The 18,720-nt window shown below is 44.4% G+C and overlaps 1 protein-coding gene across 1 annotated transcript in view; it reads left to right on the plus strand.

Moving 5' to 3' along the window:
* Nucleotides 1-17,089, plus strand: part of LOC135903973 (O-acyltransferase like protein-like) — a 60,670-nt gene extending 43,581 nt beyond the window's left edge. The window contains exons 9-15 of the mRNA XM_065434490.1: nucleotides 2,239-2,404; nucleotides 7,351-7,430; nucleotides 8,250-8,369; nucleotides 10,227-10,347; nucleotides 13,503-13,686; nucleotides 16,344-16,486; nucleotides 16,643-17,089. Of these exons, the coding sequence (XP_065290562.1) occupies nucleotides 2,239-2,404; nucleotides 7,351-7,430; nucleotides 8,250-8,369; nucleotides 10,227-10,347; nucleotides 13,503-13,686; nucleotides 16,344-16,486; nucleotides 16,643-17,089 (1,261 nt within the window). The remainder of the gene's footprint in view (nucleotides 1-2,238; nucleotides 2,405-7,350; nucleotides 7,431-8,249; nucleotides 8,370-10,226; nucleotides 10,348-13,502; nucleotides 13,687-16,343; nucleotides 16,487-16,642) is intronic.
* Nucleotides 17,090-18,720: the final 1,631 nt, after the last annotated feature.

An 18,720-nucleotide genomic window follows, 5' to 3' on the forward strand; every position in this document is an offset into this window, starting at 1 on the left:
GACAGGAAGCATCTGGTCGAATTTAGGCTTGTCAAGTGGGCGCAAAGCTCTAGTCATACGAATATTTCATCCAACGACTCCATTACGGCTAATCTTTGTGAGATGTCCAAAGTGCCCGATTTACTGGAAATCAAGCATTGTAAATAAGAGGTTTTGTCTGAAGTCACACTCTTGAAAATTTTGCTCTAGGAGTTAATCAGATCACGCAACCAGAAAGCGCAGTATCGGAAAACGACAGCATGAACACTTCTGTAGAAATTTAAAGCAAATGACAACGACATCTCATGAAGCCTTTCCTTGACAGAACAAAACCAAAAGCCAATCGACACTCGATGAGGTCTTAACAAAATTATCTACAGGGTGTTCAGAATTGTGCTTTATGGTTTTCTTAAAATTAGGCACTGGGAGGCTAAAGTTAAATAATTAAAGTTAAATAATTAACTTTTTGTTGACTGCAGTAAGTGGGCATGTTTGTATTGAAAAGTTAGAGGCAGTCATGTTTCAGTATCAGTCGGAAGAACTCTTCTAGCGTGTCTATGCTCCGAGGTATCCGACTCCAAATTTTAATCGTCGTTCGCATGATTACGCATGCAAGAGAGTTACGATCAGCGCAAGGCTCCTCCCTGATGTGACGCGGTGTTGCATGCGGCGTTTAGTCTAACAACAGGGAGGAGGCTTAGGCAAAGATATAACAGTCTCCCTTCCCCTCTCGGCTGGCGAAATAACAAATAGGAGATCCCCGAACCGCTTTCGTAACACGCGACCGCGCAGCCTGCAACGAGGGCGTCACATCAGGCAGCAGCTTTGCGCCGATCCTCCCTATCTTGCATGCGTAATCATGCGAACGACAATTAGAAATCGGAGTTGGATATCTCGGAGCACAGACACGCTAGCAGAATTCTTACAACTGATACTGTGTAGAAACACAACTGCCTCTAATTTTTGAATACAACCATACCCAGTTACTGCAGTCAACAAAAAGTTAATTATTCAGTTTTAGGTTATTGGGCTGCTGACAGCGATAATTATCATCTCACTTTGTCCCCCTAGCCGCATAAATTATTTGTATGGGTGGTCTTCGCATGCCTCCCAGTGCTTAATTTTTTGAGAATCATGAAGCTTAATTTTAAACACCCGGTATATTAGCGGCACTACTTTGTCAGTAACAGACAACAGCCACTGTAGTTGTTTATTATAGTTACTCAGCTACGCTTTTGTGCCACCGCCGATGACAGCGAAATTAAAGCTATATGATAGCACGTTTGTTTCCACGACGAGTGTCAGACTTACGGTGCAGTTATTAAATAACGCTGCACTGATATGCCAATCTTTCACCTCACATGCACCTCGGAACTTCATGAAATGAAGTGACAATTTCGTTCTTAAGGCCAGCCCAAAAATCCTTCAAGAAATGAGGCGGGGTGTCTGATTCAAGTATTCAAGTCATATGGATGTTTATTTGCAACATCAACACTGCTTTCCAAGCCAGCTTTTGCTGAATCTCATAGAATGAGAACATAACTGCAACTGTCCTTGCTGCTGTTTTTCATCCGCAACGGCCGGATCGTATGTACAGTGACAATGGATGTTGGGCTTGTGGCTCAGAGGTTGCCCACTGGACGAACATTATAGATTCGTGGCAGACGCTGTTGACCCTGTTGGGCATTATCGAACAGAACAGAATACGGTATGTATATATAAATATATATATATATATATATATATATATATATATATATATATATATAAAGATGCACCACCCATTTTGCGTTTCATGGCAAGCTATTTAATAAGAAAGTAGCGAACTTTGGAGCTATTGCACACCGATTCACAGAGATATTACTCAAAACTTTTGACTGGAAGGAATGTGTATACTAAACAAATGATAACGAATGTTTCACACAATTTACGTGCTTCATTTCACTGGTATTGTGACACTGTTATTTCCTCTTGCCATTTTTTTTTTATCGATGAAGTGCAAATACGAAAATATCAAGTTTTCTTTTCTCCCTAAAATGTCTTCCTACTTTCCGAGCCCGACCATGTGCACTCAGTCGCTATTATGTCGACTTGCACCTGGGAACAAGCCAACGTCAATGTTTTCGTATGTAAGCAAAGTTTCGTTGAAATGGCTGGAGGCACCGTGGTGAAATTTTGCCAGTGGGAAAAAAGGGTATCAAGTGATTTAATTGTAAAATAGTGTTTGCTAATGACTTGCGGGGGCATGTCGGGGCACAGCATGACGCCGCCGTTCCTGGCCGTGCTGAGCGTCCTCCTGCTGCTGCCGCTGACCAACGACGGGCCCTTCTGGCAGGACTATGCTGGTACTGAGATCGAACGTTGCTCGGCGGTGTGGTGGACCAACCTGTTCTATATTAGCAACTTCTGGAACGCAGAAAGCATGGTGAGTGACAACTTCTCATAGGCCAGGGAAGCAAAAGATGCCGGGCACCATTTGCAATGTTGCATGAGCCCTTCTAGAGGTTCTTAAATGCCGCTGGGCAATTCAAATCGGCGAAGGGCCACTTAACGAAAGATGAGTGAATGCCCCGACTGGCATCTCGGTTAGTCACCCTTCGCCGGCGTTGCTACCCAACACTGTTTCTCTTACGCATCTTTTACACAGCATTATGTAATATCGCTTTTTGCGAGTTCATTTGATACTAGTTTGTCACTGGAAATATGGCTTTCCCAGGATATAAAGATGAGCTGTGACATGAGCGTTTCGACATAAGGCCTTAGTTTGTTTGTTTGTCTTTTTCCAAAGTGTCCCGCACATGAATGGGGACTAGTCTTAACTGACTTTGGCGTATTGTCGACTTGCAATATAGGCTAAGTCGAAGCTCACTTTGATGTGAACGCAATTATTGTGGAAGTAGGGGTGAGTAGGCATTCCGGGACATGCGTCAAGACTTTGCCCGAAAACTACGCTGATGCGTCTGTAGCATAGCAGTAGCGTCAAAAACGTCCTTGTTGACGGGATGGCCTGAACAGAGGGTAGAGTAATCCTAGTCCTATAATGCCGAGATTTCCCGGTTCATATTACTGAATACAGGACGCTTGCGCGTTTTTTCGATCGCGTCAAGTTAACACAGCATTACCCAACAGAATTACTAAATTGGTGAAAAGGTATGCGCGGTTCGTGATGCCTGGCATCTGACCGTGTGCTTTGGAATCCGACACGACCTTTTCAGACCGACGACAACAAAAAAAGCAACCGAAAAAGCAACCCACACTGCCCAAGCGTATGTCACGTTGAGTAGCCAGAGGCGTGCCTCCGACTAAACAACACTAGTTGTCATGTCCGCTAACATAAACGACGTGGAGACAACGCCACATATCTACAATTTCAATAAATACCGTGGTACGTTATGTAAAGTGGAAGTGGCATCGCCTCCTGAATCCACAAGCTCTGTCGGCTGCGCACATGAAGTGTTTGTGACTCGCCGGTGCCCAAGCTCTGAATTAACACATTAATGAAAACTGCTGTAGCGTAAGCGCTGGCCAGTCAGGAAGCGTTTATAATCCCTGATACACTGTGTCTCAAATTTATTAAAACTCTGTGGACATTTACCAACAGTCTACAGAGTTTTCATTAAACGTTCTACGCTATAAATAAATCGTAGATTACTCGTGATTACTGCATACACTATGTGCACTTATTAGGAATCCTAAGAGTAGCACCACTTTCAGCATACTTGTCCTAAAGATCTCCGAAAAGAAGCTTTCGTGTTCATGTAATTTTGTCCTGCAGTGAAACAGGAAGGAGGAAAGTGTGGAACGCCACTCCATTTCACACCAAATTTTCTAGCGAATATCTCGAAACTGGTGCTAGTCTGTTGATGCATCTCAAGTGGTGATGCACTGAGCAGGTACAAGCAGGTACCGTAACTGCAGCATGTTCTCTGAGTAAGTGATTAAAAGTCATGTATTCGGTATTAGTTGAGTTGAATGGATAATCACTAACTGTTTCCGATTACCATAGGTCCGAATAATACGCGATTCCAATCAAATAAACTCTTTCGCTCTACTACTCTGATTTTTATTTGCTTGCAAGTTTTCTCTGAAGTGCCTGGTGTTAGGCTATAGGGAAGATCTATGACGAGTCAAAATAGTGCGTAAGATGCCTGAAGAGGTCTTATAAACTGCATACATTACGTTAACAAAGTGCGTGTAAAGTGTTCTCTCTCTCTCTCTCTCTTCCTTTTTTTTTTTCAATTTCAAGTGTTAGTTTTCCCGCAATAGCCCTAGTCTCTACAATGCTGGACGGCCTGGTTCGCATGCACCTTCCATTCGCATAGTTATATTGGCTTTACTATATTTCAATGACTGCATACTGACTTGAGCGCCATTCTAATGGCGTATTCATAGGGGCTTTTTCATAGCCGAAAAGATGAGCCTGTTGGCAAAGCCACTTACTGTATGTAAAGCTAATTGTGTTTGTAATGAATTAAGTTGCGAAAACTGTCGGGGATGAACGTTTCACCCAAGTGGCGCGAAACTTTTCAAGCCGGAAGCTGTCAGACATCAAGTTGAACGACTGACATTCAAAACGCCTTAAGCAATTAAACATTCCTCCACGCTCGTATAAAGCAAACAATGGTCTAGAGGTATAACAGAGCGTGGATGACCGCATGCAGTCTGCGCGACCCTCTGTGCTCAAAGTCGGGAGTGCCGTAATAGCTATCTCAGCTGACTTCAGATTCACAATAGAGGAACTCAAATTCTAAAATGATTCCTATGGTAATGATCCAACATTGAGAAAGAACATTTTCGGATCCTTGGCAGTTCGATGTCACAGAAAGGACAGCCGATGGCCGGGACCGTTTCTGAAGTCCTCCCGCTCCGCCACGACGCTCCTTTCCGGTGCATTCGGTTGCCTTCCACTACCCTTCAAAAGCATTCGGGTAATCTCTGACAATTGCGTGATTGCATTCGATACTCCTGAGATACTTCAGACAATCGTTAGGCTCGCAGAATATTGCGCCACACATGTATCTTTGCTTCATTTGCCACCTCTTCAATGCGCTGATATTTGTCGCCCCATTTTGCTCCTACGGCACACTGCGATCACTGTCAGTATTCTGCTTACGGCGCGTGCTTTCTACCACGGCGCGCGTAATACGCAAGAGTGTCTCTTGCGTATGGCTGACGCCAGGCTGACGCCAGGCTAAGAACCAAAAGGATCCAAGTTCGATCCCGACTGATATGGTTTTATTAATCATTTTTTTATAACAACTCTTGCAATTTCTATCATAACCTTCTGCATTACACATACACAGAAATACATCCTGTATACGTATGTAGGAAGGCTGTCGCCTCTAAAGTGAGAGGAATTACATAAGCTACTTTCTCCTCACGTAACATCTTAACGTGGAGAAGCCAGCTTTACCGATGCGGTCTTAATGGGTGCAAACATATGAAATCGTGTCTGGACTCGTATGCAGCGGCTATAAACCTACGAAACGTTCCAAAGAGAGCGTTTAGTTTTAACCCGGCGTGGTGGCTCAGTGGCTATGGCGCCACGCTATTCTGCACGAAGTCGTAGGTTGGATTCCAAGCAGCGGCCACATTCCGCTAGAAGTGGAATGTAAACAAACACTTGTGTATATAACTAAAGAACTACGTACGGTCGAAATGAATACAGCCACCCTATTGCGGAGTCTCTCGTAGCTAAAGCGTTACCTTGGGATGTAAACCTTCATGACATCTATGAATTTATTCATGATAACGGGCCTAATACAAGTTTTCTTTGATGCGCTACAATGAGCTCTCTGATCATTTGCAATTAAAATGCCGACTGAATTACAGCAACAATCATTTTATGCATGACAACATAAAACACGCTGTGTTCATTTTAACACTGCATAGGGTCTGATTTGTGCGGTGTACTTAATTTTTTTAATGTTTGTTACATGCAACATGTATTAGGTATGTTATTAGTCAACAATACTTAAAATAAATGCAAGACGTCTGTTTCTAATTCGATATTCCATGAAACCTCGTTAAGACGTTCCTATTTGCTGCGTTTTCTCGGCATCTTACACTCTGAAATGCTGGTCTTAGTTAGTTCACTTACCCTTCATGCGTATTAGCTTCCCGATTGTTACTCTTCCGTTCCCACATGTTTTCTCCAAAAACTGGGAAAGTGCACTACTAACGATGCGATAAATTCACTCCCTGCATAGTGGAACACTGCTTCTAGTGTGACTATTCAGCAGTGCTTGTTAAAGTAGGGGTTTCAATGCTTGGAGGCTTTTTGGCTCTTGCAAAAGCAAATTGGCCCTCCAAACATTGACATCAGTTTTGCAATTCTACCAGAAACTCGTTGCAAGTGCAACGCTGACGGAAATTCCGAGGATGTGCAATGCACCGTCAAAGTTGATGAATCTGCCGATGTGGTGCAGGAACCTTGAGGATGCTGTGGCATGAACAGAAGGCAATGTCACTAATCGTGAATATGTGTTTCTAAAAGATGGTTTTGAGACATCGGAACACTGATCGTGTCGGACATTGTCACTGATCTCTAAACTGTTCACGACATCGAAAAAGAAAAGAGCAGTTAGGGTGAACGAAGGCACAAGCAGTCTATCTACACCAATGCACGTTCATGGACGCTGGCTGGCACGTTCATGGCTGGACGTTCAATGGACGTTCAAGGCTGTCGCGGCCTTTGATACCTTGAGCGGTTACATCGATATACGTGGTCGCGCGGAAGTTGAAAGAGGGATGGGAGTTCTTGAAAAGAGGCTGCTATTGTGAAAATTTTGACCCGAGTGGCAGATGGAGCTCAGAAGCTTCATTAAGTTTGATTCACGGCTACGACTGCTAAAGAAGCCTGTTTAACGATTCATTGTGACCGCCACGCAGTAACATCAAGCTTTGTTTAGCAGGTTTGCAATTGTTTGTTTGCGTTTTGTTCAATTTCAAATAGTGTTTTGTGTGAGAGCCACTTCTTGCCCCATTTGTAGTGCTGCCACAAACAATATTGGATGTTGCGTTCATGCTAAAGATTAGCACGCTGTGTAGGACATACGCTGAAAATTGTTTCCTGTTTTAGTCATCTTCCCATCAATATCAGACGCCCAACAAGCGCATCAAGAATGAAGAATGCAATGCCCACCTGAAGCCGATCAAGTGTGCTGAAAAAAGCCTACCCTGATTCTAATGGGTTGGTTCGAAACATGACTTCGGTTTTGACTGTAGAGTGTGGCGAGGTCGAAAGTATTCGAGCACATTAAAAGTTTAGTGATCTATGTGTGCTTGCAAAATTAAAAAAAGAACAATGTCTTTCATGACTTATGCCCTTTACCTATCTTTCTTTCATCTAAAACATATTTTCTATTTCAGTGCCTGTTCGTGACATGGTACCCAGCTACGGTTATTCAATTTACCATCATAGGGCTCATCTTTCTTATTGTCATAAAAAGGTAACGTCAGTTTTGTTCAGACTTATCGACCAGCTCTGATATTTTGCAATCCTTTCTGTACATCATTCTTTGCATGACTTCATAATGAAGTCTCGAATTATAGTATGCTCGAATTTGCATGCCACATAGTTTGGGCCATAGCTTTGGTCTTTGTTTTCTTGTCGACCAAATATTTATCCCATATTAAGAACGCGCGAACCATATTTTTAATAATATGGGGGCGTTGTGCATAGTTCTTTCATTTCGTGATCCTTGGCGCGAAGCTTTGAATAAATTATGAGCGTATATTGTCGGCCTTAGATGGACTTAGGGCTTCCGAGTTCGTGTACAGCATTTACTATATGTTATTTTATTGTCTGAAGCCAATCATCGAAAAAAAAAGCAACTGAATTTATAAAGGGGACAGGGTTCCCAGCGCTAGGCACGAGATTGCAGAAAAATACCAATTTCATAATGACTTGAAGACCGACATCGGCGTGTTAGTTTCAGATCTAAGATATGAAAGCAAGTTTGCTTTGGTAATTCACCTGCTGCCGTTTTCATTGTTGTGCAGGCTTGCATGGGTGGCCGTGCACGCTAGCATGCTTGCGTGTGTGTGCACAGGATTTACATAAATTTGGTCTGAAGCAACGCCATGAACAAGGAACAACGTTGTCACCTAACAGAAATACATAGGGGCCAAGAAGGGGGAGGGGGAAGAGTCATTCATCTTTGTTAATGCGCTCGTTAACGTTTTGATTGATATTAAGAAGTTATAACTTCAATTGGGTCATGTATGCGTGAGAAAAATGTTTTTTTCAACCCCACAATTTCTCGCAGAAACGCTAAGGTTGGCTATTCGAGCGTTCTCGGCTTTGCTCTCGCCGGGTGCGTGGTAACTGGGGCCATCACATTTGCCAAGGATTTGCCTCCAGGAAACATCTTCGAGCCGAATTACAGGTACACAGCCTGATGCTGCATGATCCAAGTGTCTTCGCTTGCAATACACCGTTGAAGCCTGGTAACAGAAGCCATTCCGTTATTGTATGGTTAAAAGCGCATTTTTATTAGAAATATTGCACTTATTAACTGATGTGGACTGTTTTTGTTCAAGTAGGACAGAGTTAGAAGGCATCCAGGAGACAGAAAATTATTTAAGATGTAACATTTGAGGGGGCATGTATATTGACTAAATTTACACATTATCGCCACAAGTATCTAAGTTAGTGTCTATAATTTTGCGGCACAAAGTGTTGTGTACACTATCCCAAGTACGCTTCCCCAAGCCCCCATTTACTCATTTGGTCACAACTCATTGCCAAGTTCCCGGAAAACCTGTGTTCCTTGTAGCAGGAAAGCATATACCTTTGGGGAAGCAAATCGGTGGTCATGGGCGAGGTCTGGCGGCCAAATTTTTTGCATTAAAAACGCTGATTCAAGTGCTTTGTTTTTCTGGCACGGTTATCACGAAGCTTTCTGCGGAGAAAGATTGTTCTTTTATTCGTTCTCTAATCTTCAGAAAACATGATCGTGTGGCGCTAATCTATTTTTATATGCAGGATAACATCTTCAATAAATCCAGCCAGCATGCTTCCCCCTTCGTTTTTTATGAAAGATACATGCAGACCAGGCATAACACTTCATCGCAACCGTTATATTGTGCGTTACGGTTAGACGCTGACTAAAGCACAAATAATAGCAAAAAGCCGGTGGCGCTTGTATGCGACACGCGTGTTATGCTACACAGTTCACTGCTCCAACTGGCATTTTCACAGGCTACCGGGTAATACATGGATGAGACAGAGGTAAGCGCGGTACTCGGGTTTGAACGCACACACATCATTTTATGCTGAGTTGAGAAGATTTATCTAGCCCTTCGTCAAAAAATGTTGAATATTGTTTGCGCAGCAGCCTATTACTTGTCTGGTATAGAGTTGTTTGGCGTGCGGGGATTATTTACTTGCATGTTTGTCATTGGTGTTAATTGCATGAGGCGATTCGCTATCTTAGATTACTTTCTTGCGGCACTATATATGCTATTAGATTCAAGCCACCAGTAACATAACCTGCTTGAAACTGACACCCGACGCAGTACAAAACCCTCACCCCATACTTTCGTTAGTGAATTCCGCTATTTTGCTTGTCTGATGTAACTACGCTCGTTATGTAATTTTAAGGCCTATCATTAACTCACGAGTGGGATCACAGTTGTTTCTATAGTGTACGCGTATGTCCGCATCTTTGTTGCATGTATACGTGCGCGCGAGCTTCCGCATATAAGAGCGACTAGGAGTTTCTTTCACAAACGCCTGCTCACTCCTAATTGAAATGGTGGACAGTGCCAATTGCAGCTCATATGGTGTTGGAGAAACTATCAAACACCTCCTGTGCGACTGCCCAGCATACGAAGATGAGAGTATTGCCCTTCGGACAGCTTTGGGGAGCTTCGATGACAGGCCTTTCACAGAAGATCTTAGCGCCGTCGCCTCGTGCGGCTGCGTTTCTTGAAATTCGCCAGCCTTTCTGAACGCTTGTGATTGACTCAGCGATGAACACTTGATTGTATGTGCACCCGTGCAAAGTGTGAACTTCACTCTTCCTTGTCGTCTTTCAACCCCCTTTCCCTAGTGCAGGGTAGCTCCTACCTGGCTCAACCAGGCCACTCTCCCTGCCTTTCCCTTATGACTCCTCTCTCTCTCTGTCTCTTCACGCTTTGCATGCACTCTTGCTATGAAGGTAATTTGCTGGTGGTAGCATCACTTCGCACTGCGAGTGCAACGAAGTGCCTTCACTATGTCAATGTTCGTCCGCTTTCAGGGAAGTCGAGCGCCTGTCTACGTGGATATACCACAAACCGTACACGCACCTGGGCTCGTTTTGCGTTGGCCTTGGCCTGGGCTGTCTCCTTAGTCACTTCGACAAAAATCGGCTTTCCAAGGTACGCGCCAACCACTTCTTACCTGTTACTTTGTTCCGCTACACAGTTGTATGTTTCAATACCCTGAGCGCAGCCAGCGCTCGCGGTGTCTCTGTGTACTTGTGTCCCGTTCAGTTGCAATGCTAACATCCTCCACCGTTGTAGCAGCCGATCAGACAGCAATAGTTACAATTATGGGCCCGAATTCACATAAAATATCTCACACTAAAACGGTTCGTAAGTGCAGCTGCCAGATGATCGCGTTGCTACCGGCCAGTGGTAAAAAGCACGTACGAACGAAAAGCTGTGTGTATACAGGCCTTGAGTATTAAGAGAAGGGTTTACCTCCTGAGTTGCTATCAAAATAAACGGGGGAAGAGAAATTGTTTTCCTAGGGATCCACTGCGTCATGCAGATTTGATGAGATGACATTCGTGCTCGACTAGTTGTCTCATGGTAGTCCAAAAATAGCATGCAATTAAAAAGGACTGCACAAGAAATACCACACTTTCGCTAATTACCGTATTAAAGGTGTGAAAGTGAACAATGATCAAGTCGAAGACAATGAAAGACGGATTATGTACAACAATTTTTGTCAGTCACTGTTGCAGTATCTTTGTGAAACGGGCCTGCATGCTTATAGTTAAATCCATTATGAAGCTATTCCGCGTGGCAACTCAACTGAAAGTGTTAGGCTGCTGAGCACGAGGTCGCGGGATCGAATCCCGGCCACGGCGGCCGCATTTCGATGGGGGCGAAATACGAAAACACCCGTGTACTTAGATTTAGGTGCACGTTAAAGAACCCCAGGTGGTCAAAATTTCCGGAGTCCTCCACTACGGCGTGCCTCATAATCAGAAAGTGGTTTTGGCACGTAAAACCCCATAATTTAATTTTTTAACTCAACTGAAAAACAAAAATACGACAATACAAGGGCGCGCATGCAAATGAGATTATTCATGGAACACATGCTCACTAATAGATTCAGTTAAGTTTGCGTGCATAAATAAGGAAAGGGGTGGGAGCGCATTTGACGGAGTCATTTCGTGCGCAAACGTTCCGTGAGTAAACTCAGTTTCGAGCGAGCGCCTGCATTGTCCTCTTTCTTTTGCTGCCCTATTTAGTTGCGCGCTATTCTTAGGTGATTTTGATGAGGTTTGTTGCATCTAAAGAAAAAATCTGAAATCCACCCATAGCAGATTTTTTTTAGGTGGTCCATCCTATTAGTACAAAAATTGCTAAGAGTGAAAATAAAAAGACAACGAAAAAACTGAGGCATCAAGTTTACAACTCCGTAACTCAGCAAAAAAAGAAGAAGAAGAAGAAGAGAGAGAGAGAATGACAATACCGTAATTCTGTACGCTGCACCTTGCGATATCTAGCGGACAGTATTGGAGTATGCTCAGATCTGAATCGAACCAATTATTTGTGAGTATGACTTTTTCAAACGCGACACATTCAGTGTAACGATTTCTTATAAGCTCCAGACATACATCTTATTTGTCCCGTTTACACGATCTAACGGGTGTGCCGCTTACAAAATTTCGATCGCTGCTTTTCGCGCAGTGTACGACATTCTAGGCTTTGAGCTTTAATTTTCTTTAGTAATTTGCTGATTCATGCCAATTTTTCTAAATAAGGTTGTGGTTTTGCTTCAAAATTTTGCTTCATGCAATCCGTAGAACCTAACTTGCGCCTATTACACACGGCAAATTTCTTAAAATAGGTTTGCCGTTGCGTATTCAGAGCAATTGAACGTTTCGCTTGTGTTGTAATTGAAAAATCAAAGTTGGCCCCGTAGCTTGCCCACCCACCGTGGTGGCGTAGTGGCTTTGGCGTTGCGCTGCTACGCACCAGACCAGGAGATCACATCCAGGCTGCAGCGACCGCATTCCGATGGAGGCGAAATTCATAAGCTCTGGACTGAGTGCACGTTAAACAACACCAGGTGGTCAAAATTTATCCGGAGCCCAATACTACAACGTGCCCCCATAATGATGTCGTAGTTTTGACCCGTAAAACCCCCGAATTTAATCTACAATTTAGCTAAAGATTTTTCTTAACTAGTAGCACATTAGTGAAATGTCGCACGCAATACATTAGAAAATAATCTGCCCTTCCTAGGCAAATCTTGGGCGCCATTGACATTTCTAGAGTAGTCCAATCCTGGTGTGACCCACTCTAGCGGGACAAATTTCCGTCTGCGGCAACCGCATTCGCGATGCGCTAGTAATGCGCAGCCACTCATGTGCCGACATTCGGCCCACGTTAAAGAACCTCAAGTGGTCTAAATTATTTCGGAGTTCTCCCCATTTCCCATTTGCGTCTCTGGGATGTCAAATCTCATGAATGAATAACAAGGCATACCTGATCTGTCGACACGTATCCTGGGTCGTTTTAACAAAGCCGTTCATATGCCAGAGGAGTTAGTAAGAAGAGGCGACGGTCACTTGTGATAGCGAGCATATAATTAACGAAGGCGCTTGGCCCCAATGGCAAATTACTTTTTTCAAAATGAAAAGCTTTCCAAGTTGAACCTCCGACTCTCTTTTATCTGACAGCGTTCGAAGTGCTGTACCGATTTCGTGACAGAGTGTGCAGCGTACCAAATTGGACATTTATCTTTAAAAACAAGTAACAAGCAAGTGGAAAGGGAAGCCTTTCTAACGCTCGTCTTGTTACACGCTCTTATAAGGGCTCGCGATAATGCTGTGTCATCAGCAGGAAGCCCTTTGGGTGCTGGTCATGCCGCAGCACTTAATCGGATAAAGAGTGCAACGTCCCCGTCTGAGTCCGGCCTTCCTTTCTCCGGAGCCGCGCTGCTCAGCGCAGACAGTGCCATCGGAGAATGCGCTTCGCCACATTTTTTTTCACCGTTGCGCGTATTCGGCGAACGGGCGCCCAACTCAAGCGCCCTTGAATGAGATAAGCGACAAGCAGAAGTTACAAACTTTCGCGCTCGTGCGGAGCTGCCTCAGTCGCGGTCAACGTCAGATAAAGCACGACTCAGTTAATAGAGTTCCTCGACGGGTGGGAAGCAATGGTGTGAGGAGCCACGCACCACGCGCTGCTTTACTTCAGCTCTAGTGCGTGGAAACGTTGCGCCTTGAGAAGCGAAAAAAAAATGAAACACGAAGTAAGAAGGAAATAAAACAACCCTGCTGCTGTCGTTGCAGTTGGCGTACGCCATGGGTTGGGTGGCAAGCCTGACGACGACCAGTGTGCTCTTCCACTGCGGCTTCGGCTGGAGCGTTGAGCCGGCCAGTCCAGCGGGAGCCTCGTTGTACGCGGCGTTGCACCGGACCCTATGGGCACTGGCCGTCGCCTGGGTCCTCTACGCCTGTTGCACCTTACACGCCCGTCAGTGCAGTTGATACCGTGCATTGTGGATTATTATTATTTTTTTTTACGTTGACATTGCTCGACATGCCTCGTGATTCGTTGAGTTCGTAAGATTGGTGTCCCCTCCTCGTGTGTGTAAAAGGCAGTTGAACTCCAACCAGACATGGGTGCTTTCTGTCATGGGAACTTGCCAAAATAAGAAAAAAATATTTTGCGAGCTTCACTTTAACCATACTTACTACTTCAGCCTACATATTCAAATGCAATTTGAACCGATTTCTTATAAAGTAAAAAGAAGAAGATTGACGCTTACGCTTTTGCTTAGTTAATGCTTAATTGGCAGCTGATTTTACGACGTAAGACTGAGCAGTCCGTAAGGGTATGTGCCAGTATGAATCCACAACCAAGGGCAATGGTAAAACTGAGGCTTTGTTCATCAACAAAAAGCCTGACTACCGCGTCCACAGTTGCACCATTCTAAACAAATTGTCTAATATTCTAATGCGCTAGCATTATGGGTGAACTTTAACCCGTTTGGAGGTGTCTAACGGGAAATATGGGCCGATCCCTGAGGCATTACAGTCTAACACAGCCCTTCACAGTGCCAGCTGTCGCGTGGGAAGAACGCGAGAAATTGGCACGTGAAGCATGCGCCAGAAGTTTCAAAGAGTCGCTCGAGGGAAGCATATGAGCGATCGTGGCCTGATGGTTAAAGCATTGGGCTGCTCTGCTGGAAGACAGCGGTTCGATCCCACCATCGATCACGCAGTCCTTTGCAGCTCTAGAGGTGGACGTCCCCCACATTAGAGGTATCTAGCAGAAAACTCGAGGTGAGCGTACGTGAGCCTGTCACAGTAAGCACGAAATCGCAAGTTTTTAAGAGATATGCGGCATAAAAATGTCACTTTAGTAATTGAGAGTGGGCAAGCTTGCGCGAGAAGCACGCGCATGCAACTGTAGGGAAAGCCCCGTCTAAGATTGCTATCGCATACTTACTAGTGCTAAGTTGCGGCCTACTTATTTTTAAATAAGTCGAACCAGCTTGCAGGCATGAATTGAGTTGATCAGCATCCCGAGGTCGCCAGCCCTTTGCGATCGGCTTTTACAAAAGCAAAGCATCTGCGCTCGCATAGGACTGAACCTCCCACGTGTAGCCTGTTTCTATTATTCCTCGTCATTTTTACATTTGTGGCTGCTTTCTTCTCGTGCGAGAAACAGATAACTGAACTAACTCCGATTAGCTTCGTTGGTTGTCCTTTGCGCTAACTTATATATAGACATGTTCCTAAGCCCGATAGCAATGGTGTGCCTGCGACCACAGGTAACTTGTCATCGTATATCAAAGCTGCTGGACAAATAGTAGTTTTTGCTCACATGGGGATATAGGCCTTCTTCTCTATGTGCTCATAAATAAGAAAAAAGATACACCTCCTTTATCGATCACATGTGTGCAACACTTCTTGCAGACTTTACGTAAGAGTTTACTTGTAAAACGGTGTCTAACTGTAATTCAAGATTGCTTTCAAATATGGTTTCTTGTAAACAGTAAGAGCGTCATTATTTGCTTTTCCCGGAACGTTGCCCTTCGCATCTGTCGTATCCAGCACATTCCAGTCTATTTTACATTTGGTGAGCACCAGGTAACGTGTCAAGGGGTACGTCTTATGAGCTCGGCGCGCTAGAAGTTTTCATAGATATTAAGATATTCTTGCATTAAAATCAATTTTTTATTTGTTATAGACCATATGTCTATACAGCAGCAAAACACGGGATGTTAACACAACTAAGGTATCTGAAACACCAGCTCAAATTATGTGTCTTTAAATCCACCAGCTTGCAAAGACATTAGGACACTTTGCATATTGGTGAGCGCCCACTGACACGTTATTCTTCTTCATCTTTATTAACTGTGGAATACTGGGAGCTTGGCCACTGAAAGACTAGTTACCCAGAAATCTTAGTTGCAAAGAGCAACAACAACAAAAAAAGGTAATCAACTTTACAAAACGCGGTCAATACATGTCTATGTTGAAATAATAAAAAAAATATTATATAGAAACTAGTCCACAGATAATGGCGGTCAAGGAAGTTTCGCATTAAGACGCACATACTATACTACTGCCCACAGAGGATCGGTCAAGTCATGGTCCACGAGAAACTGCCATAGAGCTTTAAGACACAAAGCATGTCCATGTTAGTAAGTTAAATCGGGCTTTTTTGTGCAAAAGTGACTTAGGCTATAATGAGCCATGACCATGGCATGACCAAGGTCTAAGAACGTTTCGACTCATCATTACCTTGCATCTAGTGTTTATTTCTACATCACCTTTGTCTTCATTAAACCGCCGATGCCGAAATCTCTGGGTGAGCAGTTTCTATTGCATACTTAATGCAGGCGATATGTTTGCACTTTTTGAATAAGGAATACGACTTAAAACGTTCATGTTTCGACATTACGTGACTTCGGAAAGTTATTTGCTTATGCAGTCATCTGGCCATTTTTGATGACAATCGAAGTACAATATACGTTTTAATTCAACAGATTGCCCACCGTTGAAGTGTTGCAGTGAAATTATTTGTCTACATTTTTGTGATGTTGCAAGCATCGATATCTGTGTAACCTTCAACCGTTCGCAGATACATAGGCACTTATATAACAGTTCGAATGTTTACAGGCTTGTTGAACGAGTGGCTCTCGTGGGGGCCCCTGAAGGTTGTCGGCCGGTTGAGCTACTGCATGCTCTTGGTCCACCCCCTGGTCATCGTGTCACAAAAGTCGCAGAACCGGCACATCACCTTCTTCTCGCACTTCGACATGGTGCGTAGTGGGATGACTGGCTTCACATAAGTAGTTTTGCATGTGCCTCCGTTTCTACTCATAAGCTCCAGCACGAGAGTTGGCAGAAAATTCAAGAGGCACTTGTCTACAATTTAGGGGTGTCTAGGCCAACTAGAGCTTTTATTTTATTCGCAGATGCACCTCTTCTTTGGCCACTACGCCGTCACCTTGGTGCTGTCATTCTTCGTGCACCTGGGCGTGGAGGAGCCGTTCGCTCAGTTAGGCGAGCTTCTCAGCTCGTGCGAAATCACGTGCCCGCCCAGGCTCAAGCAGCTTACGCAGAACATATACGCCGGCATGGCCACCCAGCTGCATCGCCGGGAGAGGCAGCAGCGGCAGGCTGCATCAGGCAAGAAAGAGGCACCTGAGGGCGGTAAGAAGGCCCAGCAGCCGTCACAACAGCAGCAGCAGCAGCAGCAGCTGGACAATCACCACACTGATGTCGCCATCGACGTGGACGTCGGCCGGCAGCTAGAGAACGGCACCGAAGTGGCCGTAATCAAGGAAAATGGCAAGGACACGTCCCACGTCGCGAGGGATGCTCACAGGGATTCCGTTGGCAGCCCGGAAGCTGCCGTGTGAGACAGATGGTGCACTCACGTTGGCTGCAGGAGGTGGCTGTCTTTTTTATGGACAGTGAACACGCTTGAACGGTGCTCGAAGGGGAGACTTGTGCTACTGTCAGTGACATGGCACACGCTTTGCACGGGCAATGATTTGGCGGAACTGGGCCTCTTTATCAGACTCGGTACTCGGAGAAGGGTCTCTGTCATTCTTTATTCTGAGTGTTTCATGTCGCGTGTTGCTGTGCGCTGCGCAACGGGCAAGGAATTCCGAGTTCTAGATAGATCTGATGGCGCACGATGTTTACCAAATACAGCAGCCCGAGTAATGCACTTGAGCAATAAGTGCGTGAAGCTAGAAGAACGAAGGTGAAAAGTCCTTCAAGTAGATGAAATTTCTCACAATTCAATTCCAGAATTCTGTGGTCCCCCCTTGAAGGGCGCACGGACTCCAAGCAATATAGATAGCCTCCAGCAGTTTGCTGGCGTGATCCTAGAACGTTTCCGATGCGTTTACTCTGTTTCCAACTAAATGAAATCCCCACAATGCTTCAATTCACGTGGACGTGGTGTCAGGCCATTCATGTTATTCGTCATGAATAAGGCGAGTGATTCACGTGTTCTGCCTCATCATACTTTAAAATGTAATGACCAATTGAAAGAATCAATGAGACACTTGGATGCTTTAAGAGTGTTAATTTCGTTAGTCTCTGTTCTTTGATAAGTGTAATTACCCGCGACTCGACAGGATACGGTCACCCTTGACTTGACTGTCTGTCAAAGTACCACTCATGTTGCCCGCATTCTTGTTTGCTGCTTCAAAACAAGGGAATGAACGTGGAGTTATGAAGCAAGCAGGGAATATTCATTTTGTACTTTGTGCCCTTACAAGTTTTTTCTTTCTGTTTTTTACCTTCATTTCCTTACAGCAGTCGTATTCAGGGAAGTGCACATCGCAATAATGACATGTGAATGTGGAAGTTGTGGCATGCGAGGGGTCACATTGCATCTATTCTCCATTGAAGTGTCTTCTCATGGGTTCAGTGTTAACTCCATCGAAACCTTGGTGCTATCAATTACAGCTCGTGGATAGCATCAAATCTAATTAAGGTGGCTATTCAAAAGCGCAAGGGTACATCCACCCGTAGTTGCACAGGCATCAGACTTGCTTCGGTCTGATGCCTGTTGGCTGATCGCGTTGGCTGATGATGTTTCAGCACTTCTTAGGGCTTTAACTGCGATGCATGCGATGCGCGTAAGCAACAAAAGAAACTTGTGATACATGTGAGTTTAAGGACGTATTTACTTTTCTTTGTTGTACTGTCATGTTCACGTTTTTACAACTAAAACACTTTCCGAACATACTTCAGAAAATGTACGCTACTCACATTTTTTTTTGTAACTCAACTTTTTTTATCAATGCCTGGTAACATCAATGCTGCCGTAACTTTATTTAGTGCGAAATAAGTGCGTCACATTTGGTAAGTTCTACACTTGCTTCATGTAGCAGCGTAGCCAATTGATGATGATCCCGTCATCATGCTGATGATTAGCTCTTCGTCATGATACATGCCTAACTCGAAGCCTAAACTTACTAAATGTTTCTTTCACCACTACCTTTACAAGTGTGCTGTGCGCTGAAGGCGACGG

This window comes from Dermacentor albipictus, chromosome 1, assembly GCF_038994185.2.
Source record: "Dermacentor albipictus isolate Rhodes 1998 colony chromosome 1, USDA_Dalb.pri_finalv2, whole genome shotgun sequence".
Taxonomy (NCBI): domain Eukaryota; kingdom Metazoa; phylum Arthropoda; class Arachnida; order Ixodida; family Ixodidae; genus Dermacentor; species Dermacentor albipictus.